Source organism: Procambarus clarkii, chromosome 66, assembly GCF_040958095.1.
Source record: "Procambarus clarkii isolate CNS0578487 chromosome 66, FALCON_Pclarkii_2.0, whole genome shotgun sequence".
In the NCBI taxonomy this organism is placed as follows: domain Eukaryota; kingdom Metazoa; phylum Arthropoda; class Malacostraca; order Decapoda; family Cambaridae; genus Procambarus; species Procambarus clarkii.
In genome coordinates, this window is record NC_091215.1 from 28582117 (window position 1) to 28604616 (window position 22500).

The 22500-nt window shown below is 37.6% G+C and overlaps 1 protein-coding gene and 1 long non-coding RNA gene across 2 annotated transcripts in view; one reads left to right on the forward strand and one right to left on the reverse strand.

The window, feature by feature from the left end:
- The window catches only part of FeCH (ferrochelatase, mitochondrial), a 27649-nt gene extending 7355 nt beyond the window's left edge, over positions 1-20294 (reverse strand). Inside the window, exons 1-9 of the mRNA XM_045760212.2 lie at positions 19806-20294; positions 14680-14799; positions 11301-11517; positions 9782-9884; positions 9365-9483; positions 8551-8652; positions 6116-6281; positions 4866-5022; positions 3645-3760 (exon numbers count right to left, since the gene is read on the reverse strand). Of these exons, the coding sequence (XP_045616168.1) occupies positions 3645-3760; positions 4866-5022; positions 6116-6281; positions 8551-8652; positions 9365-9483; positions 9782-9884; positions 11301-11517; positions 14680-14722 (1023 nt within the window). The 5' untranslated portion in view covers positions 14723-14799; positions 19806-20294. The remainder of the gene's footprint in view (positions 1-3644; positions 3761-4865; positions 5023-6115; positions 6282-8550; positions 8653-9364; positions 9484-9781; positions 9885-11300; positions 11518-14679; positions 14800-19805) is intronic.
- Positions 20295-21661: 1367 nt separating this feature from the next.
- The window catches only part of LOC138355114 (uncharacterized), a 2251-nt gene continuing 1412 nt past the window's right edge, over positions 21662-22500 (forward strand). Inside the window, exons 1-2 of the long non-coding RNA XR_011223831.1 lie at positions 21662-22012; positions 22387-22500. The exon at positions 22387-22500 is cut by the window's right edge and continues 1412 nt beyond it. This is a non-coding gene — a long non-coding RNA (uncharacterized lncRNA). The remainder of the gene's footprint in view (positions 22013-22386) is intronic.

The following is a 22500-nucleotide window of genomic DNA, read 5'->3' on the forward strand; positions in this document are numbered from 1 at the left end:
TATATATATATATATAGCTAGACATATAACTAGACATATGTCTAGCTATATATATATAACTAGACATATGTCTAGCTATATATATAACTAGACATATGTCTAGCTATATATATATAACTAGACATATGTCTAGCTATATATATATATATATATAGCTAGACATATGTCTAGCTATATATATATATATATATATAGCTAGACATATGTCTAGCTATATATATATATATAGCTAGACATATGTCTAGTTATATATATATATATAGCTAGACATATGTCTAGTTATATATATATATAGCTAGACATATGTCTAGTTATATATATATATATAGCTAGACATATGTCTAGTTATATATCTAGCTACCTAGCTAGACATATGTCTAGTTATATATATATAGCTAGACATATGTCTAGCTATATATATATATATATATATATATATAGCTAGACATATGTCTAGCTATATATATATATATATATAGCTAGACATATGTCTAGTTATATATATATATATATATAGCTAGACATATGTCTAGTTATATATATATATATAGCTAGACATATGTCTAATTATATATCTAGCTATCTAGACATATGTCTAGTTATGTCTAGCTAGGTAGCTAGATATATATGTCTAGTTATATATCTAGCTATCTAGACATATGTCTAGCTACCTAGCTAGACATATGTCTAGCTATCTAGCTACCTAGCTAGACATATGTCTAGCTACCTAGCTAGACATGTCTAGCTAGGGCTTAGTCTAGCTAGCTAGACATATGTCTAGCTAGCTAGACATATGTCTATATAGCTAGACATATGACTAGCTATATATCTTTTAAACACATCTCATTGAATATGACCACATATTCTGTATTTAATATATATGACCACATATTTTGTATTTACTATCTTAGGATTTAGGGCTGTTATCCCTCTATTTTCTTAGCATCAGGGCTTAGCTGAAACAAGAGTTCTCAAACTCATTTTCGTAATTTCAAGGTTATCTTGAGATGATTTCGGGGCTTTTTAGTGTCCCCGCGGCCCGGTCCTAGACCAGGCCTCCACCCCCAGGAAGCTGCCCGTGACAGCTGACTAACACCCAGGTACCTATTTACTGCTAGGTAACAGGGGCATTCAGGGTGAAAGAAACTTTGCCCATTTGTTTCTGCCTCGTGCGGGAATCGAACCCGCGCCACAGAATTAAGAGTCCTGCGCGCTATCCACCAGGCTACGAGGAGGTGAAGAAAAGAAGTGAATACTATAGAATGTATTACACTTATTTATACAACTTGCACAATGTTTCGAACCTCCATGGTTCATTCTCAAGTGAAAAGAATTTTCAGAACTGGTTGATTTATACCCGCACTGGGTCAGGTGATACAACAATAAAGGTGAAAACATGGGGGGTACATAAGAGATAAATGGGGGTGAAACATGAGAATAGAGGTAACTGCGGAAGGCCGCAGTTACGGCCTGCGTATATATCCAGCTATATAACTAGCTATATATCCAGCTATATAACTAGTTATATATCCAGCTATATAACTAGCTATATATCCAGTTATATAACTAGCTATATATTCAGCTATATAACTAGTTATATATCCAGCTATATAACTAGCTATATATCCAGTTATATAACTAGCTATATATTCAGCTATATAACCAGCTATATAGCCGGCCGTACGGCTAGATATATAGCCAGCAAGCCGGCCGTACGGCTAGATATATAGCCAGCAAGCCGGCCGTACGGCTAGATATATAGCCAGCAAGCCGGCCGTACGGCTAGATATATAGCCAGCAAGCCGGCCGTACGGCTAGATATATAGCCAGCAAGCCGGCCGTACGGCTAGATATATAGCCAGCAAGCCGGCCGTACGGCTAGATATATAGCCAGCAAGCCGGCCGTACGGCTAGATATATAGCCAGCAAGCCGGCCGTACGGCTAGATATATAGCCAGCAAGCCGGCCGTACGGCTAGATATATAGCCAGCAAGCCGGCCGTACGGCTAGATATATAGCCAGCAAGCCGGCCGTACGGCTAGATATATAGCCAGCAAGCCGGCCGTACGGCTAGATATATAGCCAGCAAGCCGGCCGTACGGCTAGATATATAGCCAGCAAGCCGGCCGTACGGCTAGATATATAGCCAGCAAGCCGGCCGTACGGCTAGATATATAGCCAGCAAGCCGGCCGTACGGCTAGATATATAGCCAGCAAGCCGGCCGTACGGCTAGATATATAGCCAGCAAGCCGGCCGTACGGCTAGATATATAGCCAGCAAGCCGGCCGTACGGCTAGATATATAGCCAGCAAGCCGGCCGTACGGCTAGATATATAGCCAGCAAGCCGGCCGTACGGCTAGATATATAGCCAGCAAGCCGGCCGTACGGCTAGATATATAGCCAGCAAGCCGGCCGTACGGCTAGATATATAGCCAGCAAGCCGGCCGTACGGCTAGATATATAGCCAGCAAGCCGGCCGTACGGCTAGATATATAGCCAGCAAGCCGGCCGTACGGCTAGATATATAGCCAGCAAGCCGGCCGTACGGCTAGATATATAGCCAGCAAGCCGGCCGTACGGCTAGATATATAGCCGGCCATACGGCTAGATATATAGCCAGCAAGCCGGCCATACGGCTAGATATATAGCCAGCAAGATGGCCATACGGCTAGATATATAGCCAGCAAGATGGCCATACGGCTAGATATATAGCCAGCAAGCCAGCCATACAGTTAGATATATAGCCAGCCATACAGTTAGATATATAGCCAGCCATACAGCTAGATATATAGCTAGCCATACAGCTAGATATATAGCCAGCCATACAGCTAGATATATAGCCAGCCATACAGCTAGATATATAGCCAGCCATACAGTTAGATATATAGCCAGCCATATAGCTAGATATATAGCCTGCTATATAGATAGCCGGCCATATAGCTATATAGATAGCCGGCCATATAGCTAGATATATAGCCGCCATATAGCTAGATATACAGCCGCCATATGGCTAGATATAAAGCCGTCATATAGCTAGATATAAAGCCGGTAATCTTGGACATAGTATTTTTTATCCGTTGCATGTTTGCCTGGGGACCATTCAGGCTTGTTCGCATATATTTAAATATATGTATGTCTTTTATATCTACTAGTATTCTAACTATTTTCTCCTATGATTTAGATGGAATTATGTTTAGACACCAGTATGTATTTACCTAATGGTGCCAATGGGGAGCAAGATTAGTTTTTGGGCCCTGTCTTTTAACTATTAGTGCCTGGTGCAATCATTCCAATACTCTCATTGTGCACTAATTGTAAAAAAAAAGTACTTGCTTTGTGCTAGTGATAAGTAAGTGGAATGAGCTGAAAGTAGAGGTGGTGTAAGCCACCACTATCGAATTGAAAAACAAGTGCAATTGATAACTAGAAGATATCTTGCAACATTCTAGTAATGAGGCAAAGCCCAAGACCTATATTGGATATCTCATAGCTGCAGTTAAGCAAGCACCCTACTTTCTTAATACTTTTTTTTTTGTTTTTTTTTAACATATTACCATAAAATGCCCATATCCTGCCGGTGATTTTTAATTACCGGTACTGTACTCTTATTTTCACTAAAATGCACTACAGTACAGTACTTACCTTTTCTCCAATGTCCTTGCCATACTCAATATCTAGCTCGTGGAGTGTTTCAATGTGGTCACTGGTGAAGGCAATGGGAACCAATATTATATTTTTCTTTCCTCTCTGCACCAAACCTGTGAAATATTAGTTATGGAAGTATTACATTGATAAATTACATCTGTAATTTATTAAAAAAATATAATATGCATATACAGTATTTCCACTTTGTCTCAGAATAGCCCATTGCATAACTATGGACAAATTTAAAATATATTTGAGTTCAAAATAAAGTTCAATGAATGTCTTTAAAGACTGGATATAAAAGGTGTCTAGAAAACATCTGGTGGGGGAACAATTTCAGTAGATAACTGTGAAGTGTTATATTCCCTGATTAACTAACTGTACTGAAAGGTGCCTGCAGTGTAAGTTATTTAAATGCATGGTACTTGAAGATGAGGTACACAACTTTTGTTTAAGCTCCTGAAAGCAGTAGCAATTAAGAGATAAAGACAAGCAACTCCACAGTAGGGGGTCCTATTGCCTGTTGCTCTATACTCTATACGAGGATGTTGTTTCCCGGACCATCGCATGCGATATACTGTACATACATCGTGTATTGATGGAGGACTCTGCTTTAAGACTGTGTTCTAAATAGAAATTGTAATCTGCTAGAAATAGCTTAAACACGCCTGCCTAATTTGACTAAAGAAAATCATTAGGAACATTTTCTAAGCCTGGACTATGCAACACTTGGAAGGGATATGATGTTTCAAGCTGAACAGAAATTAGAAATCACTTTCAAAAAGCTGTAAACTCTTTTGCAAGAGAAAACATTGCACTGTATCTTGCTACAATCTGACCTTGTAATAGCTCTACAATTGTGAACAGGTAATGCGTTACAGCTCATTTATAAGCTCTGTGGCAAGTGAAATCACACATTGTTACCCACCCCAGCCACAATATGATTGATAACTTGTGCAATAAAATTGTCTTTTTAAATTAATTAACTAGTATTTTCTGAATAAATTCTCTTTATCTGATATGACAAATTATACATTGAACTATTTATTGATTTAAACATTGGTTGCCTATAACAAGAGATAAAGATTTGATTTAGAGAAAGCAGAATAAAAATGAGATGGCATTAACTTCAATAATATAATTTCAGTTGACTAACAATCTATAGAATTCAAAAGGTCATTACTTTTACATCATGTAACAGTACAGTATTACACCTACCCTTAATTGCATCATCAGTTGCTGGTGATAGCCAGGGTAGTGGGCCTACTTTGCTCTGCCACACAAGACGATAGGGATGTGTAAATCCTAATTCTTGCATCACCAACTGTACTGTAGCTCCCACCTCGGCCGAGTAGGGATCTCCACGGTTATTTTGCTGTCAAGGAAAACTGGTTTTAGTCATGGCTAAGCTATATTACAGTACTGTGCTGTGATACAGAAGTTGATCTGCTGCATCTCCATTGATTTCCCCATCTTCCGTTAAAAATTTTTGTAAACAGCAAACAATGAAGCAGCATTCAAACAGTATTATAGAATCTGTTCACATACTGCATGGTAAAATAACTGATATCTGCCGAGCTATCAGAGGTCAAAGGAAAAATGAAAAGGTCAAATGCATAAAAAAAAAATCTTGCCACCTTGTACAATAATAATCTTAATGCTTCATAGGTCAAGAACTAGCCACTGAACAAGGGTACGGTTGATAACTGTCTGATTGGGTATAGGGTCTGTGTCTGGCAATGTAGATGTTAGGTTTATGTGAACCGAGTACAGTACAGCATTGAAAAGCAGGTGGGTATCACATTATTTATATAAAGTTTGTACCAGTTCAATTTCTTTATACATGTGCGATATGATTACCTGGCAATATACCGGCATTTGAGTGAGCAGGACAACCTGGCACACAAGTATTTATCCAAACACCTATACATTTCTGTTGATCAACATCAACAGACTAGATCCGTGTCATTTTATTGAAGATTTTGGTACACATCATCGATGTTTCCATGTCCGTATGAGTAATATGTAAGTACTGTAAAGTACAGTACCCATCTTTTACCTGCAATATGCATGAGCACTATTGTATAAACATACTAGCCTAGTCCATTCTTTCTGATAATTATTTATAATAAATCAGTAAGGTTGGTGGTAATGTGCAATTAAAATATAGTTACAGAATATGTACAAAAGGTCAGTTAGTCACCAAGTTCAAATCATCAATAATACTACAGTAACTAATACAGGAACAAATAGTACTACACAGGTATTAAAATTCCCTGCTATTCTACTCTACCGATTTTGCAAGTCCTACTTAAAACCCAGGCGTGTTTCACCTCAACTGAAAAAAAATTTCCTCGTTTAACACAAATTTGCAATTCCCATTAATCTAGCAATATAAATACAGCAGTTTCAAAAGTCACAACAAAAGTAACCTTTAAGTTACGAAACAAAAAATTCAAATTACCAACTTTTAGTGGCAAAGAATGAGCTGAGAAGAGAATAAAAACATCTTTTTGTTTTTCCTTGGGAAACTGGTCTAGCTCCTTCTTGATGTTTTTGGCAAAGCACTTGACAAGGAAGGGATTTGTGCACCATCTATCAATCACACTCCATTTCATGTTAGTCTCAGCAGACCTGCAAAATAAAACATGTACAAGTAACAGTAATAATGTGTTAATGAAATGCTGACATTTTTTATGCATTCATTTACTATTTTATGCTTATAAGTTGCATACTGTACTTCAAAGAACTTTTCATGATGAAAATCTATATTTGTGTCCATGACAAAGCAACTTCAGAAAAATGTAGTGATAGATGACAGGAAAGAAACTATACAGTAACTGTATCTCATCCCTCAACTCTTCCTCCCTCCCACCAAAAAAATAAAAAAGGACTACTAATTTATACCCAAGAACAGCTCCAATAAACAATACAACCCTCTCCAAAAATCAAACATGGTATAAAAATTGAATGTCCCAATGAAGGATATCACCTTCAATCTTCTTGCCAGAAATGCTGTGCGTATTAGTGGCTTTAGGTATTTTATGTACTAGCTCTATCTATAAATCCAACATTATGTTTGTAACTCATCTTCTGTGTATGTACTTTTACCTGAATAAACATTTTGGTTTTGATTATACTGGAATGACCACAACAAAGGTTTCAAGAGGATTGATTTGCCATCTACAAACTAGTGCACCCAGAAATCATATGCAGAGTGAACATAACACAACACACTCTAGGAAATATGCTAGTAAATAATAATAAAGTCATAGAATCTACCATTGGCCAAAGAAGATTGCAAATCTTAGAAGCCTTAACTGTAAAAGAACCAACCTTAAATATGCAAAATAACAGCTTCGATTCCCCGCCGGCACTCAAACCCAGATCTCGCCATATGTTGATGGATAATGACGGCATCTCTACCAAGGTCTTCCTGCCTACCAAGACTACCAGAGTTTTACTCAATGCTTTACCCAATGGCCCTATCCCCTTACAGCATATTCAATTCTTCGAACACTCTCTTCCGGCCTTCTCACATGTGTAACCAAAAATTGTACCTCGTGTATTCATTCATTACCTTAAGATGTTCCAGAGAGGAATGAAACATTGCAGCAAATAAATCCGTCAATAATTACTAGAGTTGCTTTACCATTAATTTTGGCAACTTGATTGCTCTTCTTAATACTGATACAGTACTAAGAAAATAGAAGTAGAGAGAGCTTACATTATAATATCAACAATGTCATCATATTTAACTAAGCATGTCAGCAGGAATGCCTGCTGACCAAATATTCATATTATATACTGAATATACAAATAATATATATGCAGTATATATATATATGTACTGTATATACAAATTATAAGTACTGTACAGTATACCATGCGTAGATTGTTTTACAGATTTTGGTGAATAATTGGTACAATCTTGTAATACCACAAACACCAGCTTTTCATGTGAATGTAGCGAGTAAGATTTATAGAGGCATTAATTCAAGTGATAGTGAATTACCAGGCAACAACTGTTAATTCAAATTTTTATTTTTTTTTGCATTATCATGTTGTAAGTAATATCCATCCAAGTGCCTAGAAAAACTTTCCCAAATCATGTAAAGTTCCCCTGTGCTCTCTGGCAGAATTAAATGGCACCACATGTGGTAATGCCAAAATCTGGCTATACTGTACTGTAATACTTCCTTCAAACACTCACATATCATGCCTATTTCTATCACTTTTTAGATGATAATGTAGAAAACATATGACAAAAGTTATTAAGGCATGTTATTTTGCAAAGGTTAAGGTATTGTTATTGCTCAATAATGCTCTGGATACATCCTTATGCAAATTCAGTACCCTAAAGTCTTTCAAATTATGTATCACCAGATCCTTGATCAAGCCCATAAATCATGGGGTCCATGCAGCTAACAGGCTGTGTACTAAAGTACATCATGTTAAACAATGTTTGGCAAGTTCTCCCTTCTGATGATCGAAAACTAATGGATAATAGGAGACAAAACAGGTTACAATATGAAAAACTGCTCTATGAAGGAAACCATCTCAAATTGGCCCAAAGATTGCATCAAGTGAGATGAAAGTAATTACTCAAAAATAAAAAATTAATTTTTTTTTTTTACAATTCCTAGTCACTTAGACGATTACTATGAATGGGGGATTTGCCGATATGTTTCAAGAGGCTGTCAAGCAGGTAGAAGAGCATGATAAAGAAAAATAACGGAAGATGCCAAGGACCTACATTATGGTACATTAACTCAAGAAATTGTTCTGTATTCCTGGCAATCTTGTGTAGAGAAGAAGCTGAAAATACAAGTGGCTTAGAACAAAGTATTGTTACCTAGTTACAGTTGCTGTTCAACTAATTAGTTTTGTTTTAATTCCTCACCTGTTAGCATAAAACTGTTGAATTGCATTCATACTGGACCCAGTGGTGCTGCAAGAGTACTGTGGATACTGTGAGAAAGCAACACAATGCTCAACACCATCCCTGTGGAGTATACAAAATTTAGTTCACAATTTTGAATGGCTTTATAAAAAGACTATGAAACGTGTACAACACCACATACATCTTTAATGAGTGCATCAATGTATGTTTGCACTTTCTTTCCCCTACAGTGTGTACAAGTTCTTCAACTACTGAAATTACCATAACTTTAACAACCTTGTAACAGTAACTTCTGCTATAGTCTTTACTTCTTTCCTAAAGCAAGGCTCTGCAGCTCTCTCCAGGATTATGACAACTCCCCATGCTCAAAATAACCTCAATGTTGATAAAAAAATATCAATGTTGACTAATTTTTACATCATTTGTTCAGCTTTGCTTTAGGGGGGGGGATACGCAGCTACAGTTCTTACCAACAGAAATACAGTTGGATGCAACTCTCACCAAAACTCATTAACAACCAACACCCACAAAAATTATGTTCACCATTACAAAGTGAAAGGCAAATTTTGTTTACATACAATCTATAAAACCTGCATACTCTTCTGTAATTACTTAAATCTTACAAAATTAATACAATTAAATTCTTTGGTTAAACTGAATATGTGCACTGAGAACCTCATCACTAGGGAATATTGAGAGTAAACAGTGTTTCTACCAAACCAAATTCTTCTAGATTATTTTGTAGTACAGTACTGTACAGGGTGTATAAATATTCTACTGTATTATGCAGCTCATTATACTGAATTGTACATACTTTTCCATCTGTTCTAATGTATCTTCAGTGAGTGGACAAGCGTAACGAAAGCCAATGTAATGCTTATGTGGGGCAGAATTTGGCAACAATGTGTCTAGACGTTCACACAGCCGATGTCCCTAAAGACGGAAGGCACATTTAATAAAGAAAAACCATTCATTGAAAGTGGTGAATTCATAACAAAAAACCAAGAGATATATATTATTGCAAGAAATTGTAGTTTAATAGTTATTTTCAATCTAAAACATTTCGGTTATCTTTACGCTTTACATAATAATACAGAACCTATTTTAAAAATTAGCAAATAATACCAATTTGTTGAAAATATTCCTTATTCTCATTTTAAAATCAGCAACATACAGGGTCTTTCTAAAACATCTAAAAATAAAACATTGTAATTCACACTCTAATGCTTACCTGAATATCTGTCCATTTAAATATTGGAGACCCACCACCAATTTCCTCATATTTCTTTTGGATGCTTGGTGTTCTACGCTTGGCAATCCATGGTCCCATGTAACTGATAAGAAATATAATGTTAAATCATCATTACAAAACTAGCTGCCTTGACTTTATTTAAAACAAAGTGAATGTAATGATGAGGAAGCACTGTTTAATTTTGTCAGGATAAAGACAGCCTTTTTTATGTATATGTTAGGCTAGTATCAAGGTACTCCAAGAACAAACCACTGACCCTCCCCCCCCCCCCAGGATGCAACTGCACAACAGTTGACCTACTTCCTGGTACCTATTTACTGCTAGGTGAATAGAGGTATTAGACAACAGGAAATGTGCCCAACCATTTCTGTCCTGCCCAGGATTTCCAACTGAGTCAAGAATGAACCCACCTGTACTACCGAGACCCTTAAGCCATTAGGACCCCATAGCACTTGACCGGGGGGTGGGGGGGGGGTTGGACAACAGAAAGCTGGGATATGAAGTTGTGGTGAAGGAATGGTGGTAAGCACCTTGCACTATCAAGATTGAATTCTGGCCCTGCAGGAAGTGAAGCCATTGCTCTACCGACCAGTCCAAGCAGATAGATACCTAAAACAAAGTACAGTACAGTATTCCTTACTGAAGCATCTGCACGTGACATGTAAGAAAAAAAAAAGGGGGGGGGGGGAAACAAGACATCTTAACCATATGAAAAACTACCTTAAAATGTCCATTTCTCAAATATATTCTATATTAGGTTACAACTTGTAAATGTATATGGAGAAACTACAATACGAGAACACTGATCAAACAGGTATAGCATTTGTCTACCCTAGTAGTATATACTGTACATGTACTGTACTATACTTTAATAACAATTACAATTACTGTACCTGTACTGTATAAATACAAAGAGAAACATTAAAACTAATAAAATTTTATGTTTATACCAAGTCATAATTACAGAACTGTATTACATAATAATTATTAAAAGTACAAACAAATTAATTATAAGTAAAAAGTCATTAAGTTTTGTCCAAAACACTTTGCATAATAGTGGGTTCATTAGTATAATTCCTGTCCCTACAATTGTACATTATTCTTGTGTTCTGTGTACACACATTCTTTTGAATAAAAAATTTATTATTATTATAAATCAAAATGTAGTGCAGTTGTACTGTATTCGGATAGAAAACAAAACTTACAATTTTCATTCTTAACTGACTGATTATCTTCAACTAGGTAAACTTCATTCAGAATTTCAGATGAAATTTGGGCTGGGTAATAATAAAATCCATACCCATCCAGAACAAAAAATATAGTCCGGAGCCTTCGTGTTCAATCTCATCAAAATCAATCTTTGGGGCCTCAGAGGGATTCACTGACAGACTTACAAGTACTAAATTAGTTAATCAAGTACAGATCCTACTAGTTTTACACATCAAGGTATGTACAGTAATATACAATACAAACAAAAAACAGCAGTTTATATTCTTACTCTTGGAATGGAAGCTGAATTATATCACGATCTTTAAAAAGTCGTAGTAGAAAGTCATGAACATCATCTAAGGTCCTTGGGCCACCCATGTTGAGCATAAGTATACCAGTCTTAGGTGACTTTGAAGTGCCAAAATTCCTACAAACATTTGAAGTCCTGAAGTCCAAAGAATTTGAGGATGTGGCCAGCCAACATAAACTTGATCGTAATGGAACATCTGAAAAACAAACACAATATTACAGTACAAGTATAAATGGCTGCAGTACTAAACTGGAAATCTAACACAGTTGATTTAATACTATATTAGAAACAGTCTTTATCATTAATGTAAAAGCAATCCAAGACAATCTGGTCTTGGATTCATAAATCAATAAATAAAAGCAATCTGGTGATACCCCAAGAGAAATTCAGTGCTGCAAGAGGGTAAAATTGAATTTTTGCAGGCCTGAAGTTTGTCCATTCACTATGCACATGCACAGGGCATGTGCATAGTAAGTATAGGCTGACAGGGTAAACTGACATTATTGCAGCATTCAAGGCAAATACCCTAATTATAATACAGTGGATCCCTGTTGCAATATAAACGTATATAATACACAAGTATAAACTCAATAAAATACATAACAGTATATATTACATAAAGGAAGATCCAAAGTCATTCTATACCTATATACAAAGTAAAACCAAAACCAAGGACCCTTAGAAGATTGTTTTTTTTTTTTTTGAGATATATACAAGAGTTGTTACATTCTTGTACAGCCACTAGTACGCGTAGCGTTTCGGGCAAGTCCTTAATCCTATGGTCCCTGGAATACGATCCCCTGCCGCGAAGAATCGTTTTTTCATCCAAGTACACATTTTACTGTTGCGTTAAACAGAGGCTACAGTTAAGGCATTGCGCCCAGTAAATCCTCCCCGGCCAGGATACGAACCCATGACGTAGCGCTCGCGGAATGCCAGGCGAGTGTCTTACCACTACACCACAGAGACTGTATTACAATTAGACGATGAGACTATCCAAGTTATATTGGATGATAAAAGGGGGGGCAGCAAACACACTGAATGAATACTTTACATCAGTGTTCACACTAGAAAGACTGAATGACATCCCATTACCCACACAAATGTTTGAAAGTGGTGAAAATCCAAGTCTAGTGCCCTTGAGGAGATACCAACTTTAATTTACAAAAAAGCCTCCAGATCTTTAGCCCCTGCTATTGCATTGCTCTTCAACAAGTCACTTGAACTCCAAACCTTTCCAGATATTCTAAAAAAAGCGAGAGTAACGCCTGTCCACAAATGTGGTGATCTCACAGATGTTAACAACTACAGACCTATATCAATCCTGCCAAACTTGTGAAAAGTTTTTGAAAAACTAATCTACAAGCAGCTTTACTCTTATCTAGCCAAACAATATACTTAGCCCTTGCCAATATGGCTTCAGACCCAAAAAGAGCACTAACGATGCACTTATTAGTATGCTTAACTCGATTCATACAGCTCTTGATAAAAATGAGTTCCCTGTTGGGTTATTTGTGGACCTGCGTAAGGCTTTTGACACTGTCAACCACCAAAACCTTCTTCTTAAATTACATCATTATGGAGTCAGAGGACACTCCCTGCAATACCTCAAATCCTACTTTACTGACAGGCTCCAGTATGTTTCTGTGAGTAATTCAATTTCTCCCACCCTACCCATCAACATTGGTGTTCCTCAGGGCAGCATACTTGGCCCTCTTCTCTTTCTCATCTACATTAATGACCTTCCAAATGCCTCCCAACACCTCAAACCAATTCTATTTGCTGATGACACAACCTTCATTTACTCCAGTCCTGACCCCCTTGCTCTAAATGCCACAGTAAATACCGAGCTAAATAAAGTCCATATTTGGCTAACTGCCAACAAACTCACCCTTAACATTGACAAAACTTTCTATATTCCGTTTGGCAATAAATCCTCTAATCAAATAAATCTCAAAATAAACAATACCCAAATTTGTAACAAATTAGATGGCAAATTCCTTGGCATTCTCATTGACCACAAGCTGAATTTCCAGGGACACATTCTAAATATATCAAAAAAAGTTTCAAAAACTGTTGGCATTCTTTCTAAGATCAGATATTATGTACCCCGCCCTGCCCTTGTGACTATTACTCCCTCATCTATCCATATCTCAACTATGGTATTTGTGCTTGGGGTTCTACTACCCAAAATCATTTACGTCCTCTAATTACTCAACACAAAGCTGCTATTAGGACAATATCCAACTCTGGCCCCAGACATCACTCGGTACCCCTACTCAAATCTCTGAATATGTTAGACATTAAGTCACTGCACATTCTCTCATGTGTATTATACATATATAAAACGCTAAACTGTAATGCCAATCCTGACCTCAAAAGCTTCATAGAAGGTTGTAACAGAACCCATGAGCACCACACCAGAAATAAATACAGTTTTGATATTCCTAGAGTACGACTTAATCAAACTAGAAATGCTCTACAAATCAAGGGACCCAGATTGTGGAATGACCTTCCCAACCATGTTAAAGACAGTACCTCTCTCAACAAGTTTAAGATAAAAACGAAGCTATACCTAATAAATTCCCTGTAACCTACCTTACCCCTCTATTGTCAACCAATGTCTTTTTTAAAGAGCGCTGTTTGTCGACAGAATTGTATTTGTGCTGCTTTTTCAGCTATGTTTTCATTCCATGTTTTCATTTTATTCTTTATGCTCAATTAGTATTAAGCTTTAGTCATTTAAGTTTTTCCATGCCCGAAACGCTTTGCGTAATAGTGGCTTTAGGCATTGTATGTACTAGCCCTATCTATAAATCCATCACTCTTTGTAAAATCTCTTGTATGTATGTACCTTACCTAAATAAACATTTGATTTGATTTGAAAATAATGAATAACCTCATAACATGCAACACAAACAGGAAGAGCATTAACAAACTAAAAAGACTGAAAGGCCCCAGGTGTCGATGGAATTCAACCCAAAGTCGTAAAGGTCCAAAGTCCAAAGATTTTATCAAATCCAAAATAGGAAATTTAATCCAAAATTTTCCCACAGGAGCGGAGCAGATGTCACCGATTGAGTGATGATTGATGAAGATTAAGCCACCCAAAAGGTGGCACGGGCATGAATAGCCCGTAAGTGGTGGCCCTTTTGAGCCATCACCAGTATCAATAGATGATACTGGAGATCTGTGGAGGTGCAACTGCACCCTGCGTGACGGGAGATGTCTCCCGTGAGATGTCACCCTCCAGCTGCTGTATATATATATGACCTTCCAGCTCACCTCGCCTCTCAGCTATACCCTGTAACATGAAGGGAACCCCATTACATAATAATTACTCAAATTAATAACTTACAGCGTGTGAAGAGAGCTGACATACGAGGCAGGAGAGTCGACATGCTTCAGGTCGTCGCCCACAGGAGCCAAGACTAACCGGACCCGACAATTACCACCCGAAGTCTCCTCGTATTAAGTACTGAAAAAAGACGGTATATTTGCCCTCAGTATTGTTGGTGCTGAATGTAGAACGTGAAAAAATACATATTTACTCATAAATAATAATTTTATAACGAATTTAGACTAAAATTGGAAGTTAAACGATTTATTGTTGTTGTGGCAGTGTTGTGGAGCGACTTGTCCTAGATAAATTGTTCCCTGGAGTGTGTTTGCTGGCATATCAGCTTCTTGTATACTGTGATCCCGATAACTGGGCAATCACAGTTTTTTCTACACTGTGTAATCATTCATACAGAATAGGGTAGCAGCACATTGCTGTGTATACCTAAGCTTGTTAATAAAAGCAAAAACTGTGATCCAGTCGTCGCACGTCTCTGCTCAAATTATCGCAAATTTAAATAGTGCTATTAAGTAGAGTGCGTATTTATAATACTTTCTAGCATAAATAACCACGAAACATTTACGATTTATTTAAAAATACTTGTCTGGAAGTTAAATCATCACCATAGGACAATACTGTAGTTTTGTTATATAGATACTAATCGTTGTTCGTTGGTATGCGTTCGCTACTTAAACTACACATATCTTCTCTCATAGAACACGGAACCCTACACGCTCTCACTCTGATATATTGCTTTATTAATACAGATTCACAGTTAATGCTTATATTTGTAAATGCTATCAGAAAGGCTGAGAAAAAAATGGTTTGTGTGAATCCATCACAGAGATTATACCTTATTAGAGAGGACAGATATTGATATTGAAATGTAAAGTTTCTGCCCGAAACGCTTTGCGTAATAGTGGCTTTAGGCATTGTATGTACTAGCTCTATCTATAAATCCATCAACGTTTTGAATCTCACCTTGTATGTATGTACTTTACCTGAATAAATATTTGATTTGATTTGATTTGATATTCATATATCAATTACCTTCCCGAAACGCTGCGCGTACTAGTGGCTTTACAAGAATGTAATTACTATGCTGTGTATCCTCACAATTCCAATGTACCTTCTTGTATATATATAAATAAATAAATAAATGAGGCAGGAGTCATATATAAAGCTGCAATATAACATTCAATTATATTTTAAAGACGGTTTCTTGGTCAACGCTCTCCATGTCGATTACGACCTTTCGAGGATCAATGTTAATTTTATCTAGATACTGTAATAAACGAATTTTCGATGTCATCAGAAAGATAGAAATACAAGTTACATTTTAAATACTGTGGCATAAACATAACTGAAATGAAAGTGAAGATATATGCCTGTTTATAGTTACTCGAATGCTAGCTCATTGCGTGTGAAGCCCTGCACCAATTGTGTAATTATTTTACATATATGCTAAATAACCTTAAAGGTGTATATGTCAGACGAGATTCAGGTGTAGACGTTAATGTGACTGCAGGTTAATAGGTTCTCTGCACCTATTCGCAGTTTGAAATTCCGACTTTTTATACCAAAAATATGCCAATTACTGAAAGCGACGGTGGGTCACATTTTGCCCAAACCCCCCTGCAGTTTTCAAAATATCCCAAACATCCCAAATTCGATACCTGAGTCATATTTTGGACCCAAATTCTGGTTCTCTACACCTATTCGCAGTTTAAAATTACGACTTTTATACCAAAAATATGCCAATTACTGAAAGGGACGGTGGGTCACATTTTGCACAAACCCCCCTGCAGTTTCAAAATATCCCAAACATCCCAAATTCGATACCTGAGCCATATTTTGGACCCAAATTCTGGCTCTCTGCACCTATTCGCAGTTTGAAATTCCGACTTTATATACCAAAAATATGCCAATTACTGAAAGCGGCGGTGGGTCACATTTTGCACAAACCCCCCTGCAGTTTTCAAAATATCCCAAACATCCCAAATTTGATACCTGAGCCATATTTTGGACCCAAATTCTGGCTCTCTGCACATATTTGTAGTTTGAAATTACGACTTTTTATACCGAAAATTATACGAAAAACATCTCTAGTAACAGTATTTACTAGGGGGGAGGGAATTTTTTGCCGATTACTAAATATTTAAAGAAACTAATTTTGTGGTCCAAAAATTTTCCATTATTGTAAGCTTCATATGAATATACAAACACAAAATATTTTACCGATCACATTACAATCTGTGATATCAGTTGATAACGTCTGCAATAACGTTGTTATGAATGACTTTCACATTATACACGTGTCATCATTAACAATGTCCCCTTAAATAAATAAATCAGCGCAAATGATTGATAAGTGATTCTATTGAGGACACACACTAAAGTTACGCAGCTTCAAAATTATCACCAACCAATTCCTGCTACGCATCATGGTCGTATATTCACCCTTGCACACTAATCTGTAAAGATCAGCACACTATGTGAGCTAGTTGGCGATTTCAAAGTGGTACGATAAAGTTTTAAACGTATGCTAGCATTCAAAGGTTCAGGACATATTCCTGTTTAAAAACAACCACTATACCTCAACGGACCATGCCAAAGCCACATTTTTATACATCCTAATCTGGTAAACCCCTGATGTGCAAGGTAAACTAAAATATTCACAATAAATTAGTATGTCACATATGCACTTATTAATAAGCCAATATTGACTATAAGCAAGTGCGAGAACGGGTTGCAACCTGATGTGATATCTTCACTAACGGCAGGTATCTTCCCGCCCTTTTACGGGGGGGGGGGGAGATTGTTACTATGGAATTGTTGACTAACAATCTTTTATCTCACCATAAGTTTTCGCCTCGCATAATTTTTTCCTCACTTGGAAAATACATCACCATCTTCACTAAAAAGTACTACATTACCGTCTCATTTCTGCCTACATACACCTCAAAATAAAATGAATACAAATCTCTCTGTCAAGGCATAAAAGACAGCCTAAGCCAGAACCGCCTCCTCCCAAATCCACAAACCCACCAACATCTCTCCAACTTCATGGGGAACTTCAAGCTTCCCGTGATCCTGGAGCCATTGGTGATGAGTTTGTTGATTACCTGACCTAGCAGTTTATGCCTCTAGGGGGGGGGAGCGGATGATCTCTCCCCTGGCATATGCATTAATGATACCTAATGCATATGCCAGCCAGTCCAAGCCTAATCTTCAGATGATTCTTCTATCTCTCACTCAATATATTCTTTACCCACTCTTTACTGTAAGTCATCACTATCCATCATTTTCTTTGGATTGGACATTTAAGGATTGTCTGACGCCAATCCTTAAATGTTCCCCCTTGATCACCTAGCAGCAATTGGAGATTCAATTGTAAACCGATTGTTGAGTCGTGTTCCGAGAATAGACTAGTAGAACATAAGTCATGAAACTGCAGGTGGCCTATTGGCCCGTAGATGGCAGCTCCTATTGACATCCACCCACACTCATTCATATACGTCTAACCTAAGCTTGAAACAATCAAAGATTCCTACGCCTATTATGTTACCAATTAATTTGTTCCACAAATCCACAACCATGTTACCAAACCAGTATTTACCCGAGGTCTTTCCTAAATCAAAACATCCAACTTATATCCACTTTCTTGTTCTGTGTTGATATATATAATGCCTTATTAATATCTGCCTTGTTTTTGCCCATTCATCCACTTCTACACTTCAATCATGCTAACTCTTGTTACGATATATCGTATCGTGTTATTTCATCGCATAAAGGCACGATTATTTAAGTCATACGTTCATTATTACAGGAAGAACGAGGTTAACAACCATGGAGGTCATTAACTGTCAGCACGGTATGGCTCGTCCGGTGGCGGGAATTTCTGTTAGCCAATCAGAACCACCGGGCGAGGTAACGTGTGCTGGCCGGAGCATGTGGAGGGACAGACATCTACTCCCCTCCATTGAGTCAACAGGCTGTCGTCGCGTTTGGATGTGTGACCAACGGACCCAACTGTTATTGTGCTCTTCCCTCATGAAGGAAAGAGGACCTCGAGGCATGGTCGACGTTCTTGAAAGTTATGGAAGATAACAGCTTTGAGATTTAGAGGTCGGCGTGGAGGTAACGCGCGCTGATTTTCCTGATAGCGGAACAAATTGCAGGAAAGTAGATGATTTATAAATGGGAAGATCAATCGGACAAGAGACGACCGTAGCATGGTCGTAGTATCTCTCTCTCTCTCTCTCTATATATATATATATATATATATATATATATCTATATCTGTACTTGTGTACAATGCACACCTATATTTATACATGTAAAATATTGTATATAAGGTGATTAGATATATCAAAATATATCCATGATGAAGTTTTATACCATCTTATTTTCTTGTCCTTTGTCAGACCTCAGCACAAAGTGTGTCGCACCTGACAACAGGTCCGGCTGAGGCTGACACCTGTTCAGATTCATGTATCCCGTTGTAGTACAACGAAGCATTAGGATAAGCATTTCAGAATAAACCTAAATTAAATGTTGGGTTGTCAACAGTTCGATCCCAACACTCTTCACCTTTTTGAAGAATGTAAATTAAGCTTTTTCAATCTCTCGTCATATGGAGGCTTCCTATTTTGCAGGACTAACTTTGTCATCCTACGCTGAACGCGTTCTAGCGAATTTATATTAATTCTATAGCAAGGCGACCAAAACTGAACTGCATATTCTAAATGGGACCTACAAAAAAATTACGATATTACTGAAGAGTAACACTAGCTAAGTTATTGCTAACACTAATAACACTAATTGTTATTAATAAATTTATGGGAATGAAAAGCTCTCGGCCGGCTAACACGAGTGTGAAGTTGTCTCCCACCAAACACACACCGAAACTACGACGTTGCTACAACGTTCGAACAAATTTTACCTCCTAACCAGTTATAACAACCAATATAGCAAGTTGTAACAACTTTCTAATACGTCATAAACAAGTTAAGCCAAGATATAACAACTTATTACACGTTTTAACAAGCGGAAAATAGACAGTTACGATTTGTGTTTCCAGGGAGCTACGCCTGTCTAGCTCCACCCTTTCCTACCCAGAACTAGTTCAATAAACACTTTACCTCCACTCCTCTGTCTAGGTAAAGAGATCCAACGATCCAGAGATCCGACTCTGATCCGACGCCTTGACCACACTTGTAACGCACCTGTAAAACATATTTTTTTACATTAAGAACAAGTATAAAAAGTGTGTTTCAAACACAATTGAGTAACAAAATAAAATTATGACTTTCAAGAACAATGGGCTCAAATCACTGGAAAAGGTGAAATTGCAATGAAGATTAATTACAGATTGTATCAACTGGAGGGAGTAGGCAAGACGGATAAGATTGCAATAGCTAAATGGAAAAACTTTTAGTCTTGGACTCTTGAGGCTATGGTTGAGCATCAATGTTTTTTAAAGTTACATGGCAAATATACATTATTTGTTACATTATCTGGCAAATGTACATTAGGAAATAAAGATGGGTTTCAGTCCTTCCTGTAGCACTGTTAAGTGGTGTTAAATATGACAGTATGTAGGTTCCTGGGAGGTTAAATGTGTATTGGACACAGTTATTGTATATATTATTGTATGTATATTGTTTACTGTTGTCGGGATGCATCATAAGGCATTGTATATGGAACGGAACATTACGACTATATAACAATTGGAAGAGATCAGGATAAGGATTTGGGATTGGACGGGAGGAAAGGAATGGTACCCAAGCACTTGGACGGTCGGGGATTGAACCTGCATGAAGTGAGACCGTCGCTCTACCGTCCAACCCAAGTAGCTGGCTGAGAGCGAGAGAGCAAAAATGAGACCGAGAGTGAAAAAGAGAGCGAGTGAAAAATGAGTGTAAGACCGAAAATGAGAAAAAGTGAAAGGAAGAGAGAGAGAGAGAACTACACGGTCCAAATTAAGAAATATGTCAGTACAGGACGATTATTGGTGGGTCCCTTGACACCGGCCAAATTAAGAGAAATGGTAGTGTTGGTAGGCGTGTTGAGGGGGTGGGGGGGCGGGGGTAGTAAGTAGAGTCGACAATGTGGGAGAGAAGTGGAGTGAGGTGGGAGGTAGGAAAGGTATGGTAATGACATGTGTCTAAGCATGGAACGGGAAGAGGACAGTCTACTCTTGTCTAATCAATTACAGCAAAACAGAGTTTAGACAGCATACGAAGGCATGTTTTCATGTCTGTTATTTATTAAGACAGTATATTAAACAGGAGATGAGAAGCATTTTGTCAAGGTCTATTAAAAACATAACAAAAGAGGCTTAGTTAACACCTCACTATTAGTCTTTAAAAAAAGTCCCTTACACAAGCCAACTAAGTTTTTATATATATTTTTAAATTTAGAAACACAACGTCTTTTGTTGGGGGCGCTTTTAAATATACACGCATCTGGCCGTCCTTAAACGCGAGGCTATTTAGGAAATGACGAAGTTCCTTGCTAACTTTGCCACCACAAGGCGGTAAAAAGAATAGGCTTCCATTTGTAGATGTGAGTTTTGAGTTTTTATTACCTTGCACTTCCTCTCTGTCAGCCTGCCTGTCTGTCTGTCTCCCGTATCACCATTATCATAACTATCACCATTAGTAGGCCTATATTAGGAGGTTAATTTTGTGACCTAAAATTTTTAATAGTTTATTTTAATTCTGAACTAAGTTCAGGAATTTCTTAAGACCCTCTCATTCATGACATTGGGGGGTCACAATCTGGGGTCATGGGTAACCTTCCCTACACCCATTCACTCTAGTGAATTCATGCAAGCCTCATGGAATTCACACATTCTGTTATATATATATATATATATATATATGTATATATATATATAATATATATATAATATATATAATATATATATATATATATATATATATATATATATATATATATATATATATATATATATAATTGTTTTTTTTCTAGAATGAATCTGAGCAAGGGAGAAAAGCCATAGGAGAATTGTGTGCCCAAAAACAAATAGAAAATTTCATTCCTTCAGCTTTTCATCCAATCAGACGTGTATCAACAAATATTTGACGACATATTGCAACAGCGATTGACTCCGCCGTGGAAAAATTGAGTGCGTCAGGAGCAATATATATATCGTTGGTTTTATGCTGCAGCGATCTGATACAACGGGTAACTTTTGTCTCTCATTCCCTGGATAGTACGTGGCGCGTGAAGGCTCTCTACAGCACGTAAGGCTACACTGACTACAGCACGTGTGTATACACTGATTACAGCACGTAAAGCCAGGCTACATTAACTACAGCAGGTACAGCAGCACTGTATGATACAGGTACAGCCAGCACTGTATGATACAGGTACAGCCAGCACTGTATGATACAGGTACAGCCAGCACTGTATGATACAGGTACAGCCAGCACTGTATGATACAGGTACAGCCAGCACTGTATGATACAGGTACAGCCAGCACTGTATGATACAGGTACAGCCAGCACTGTATGATACAGGTACAGCCAGCACTGTATGATACAGGTACAGCCAGCACTGTATGATACAGGTACAGCCAGCACTGTATGATACAGGTACAGCCAGCACTGTATGATACAGGTACAGCCAGCACTGTATGATACAGGTACAGCCAGCACTGTATGATACAGGTACAGCCAGCACTGTATGATACAGGTACAGCCAGCACTGTATGATACAGGTACAGCCAGCACTCCAATACAAGAGACCTGTATGCACCTCCTGGCTGGCTAGTGATACAAAGTTTAGCATAAAACCACCTTTTCAACT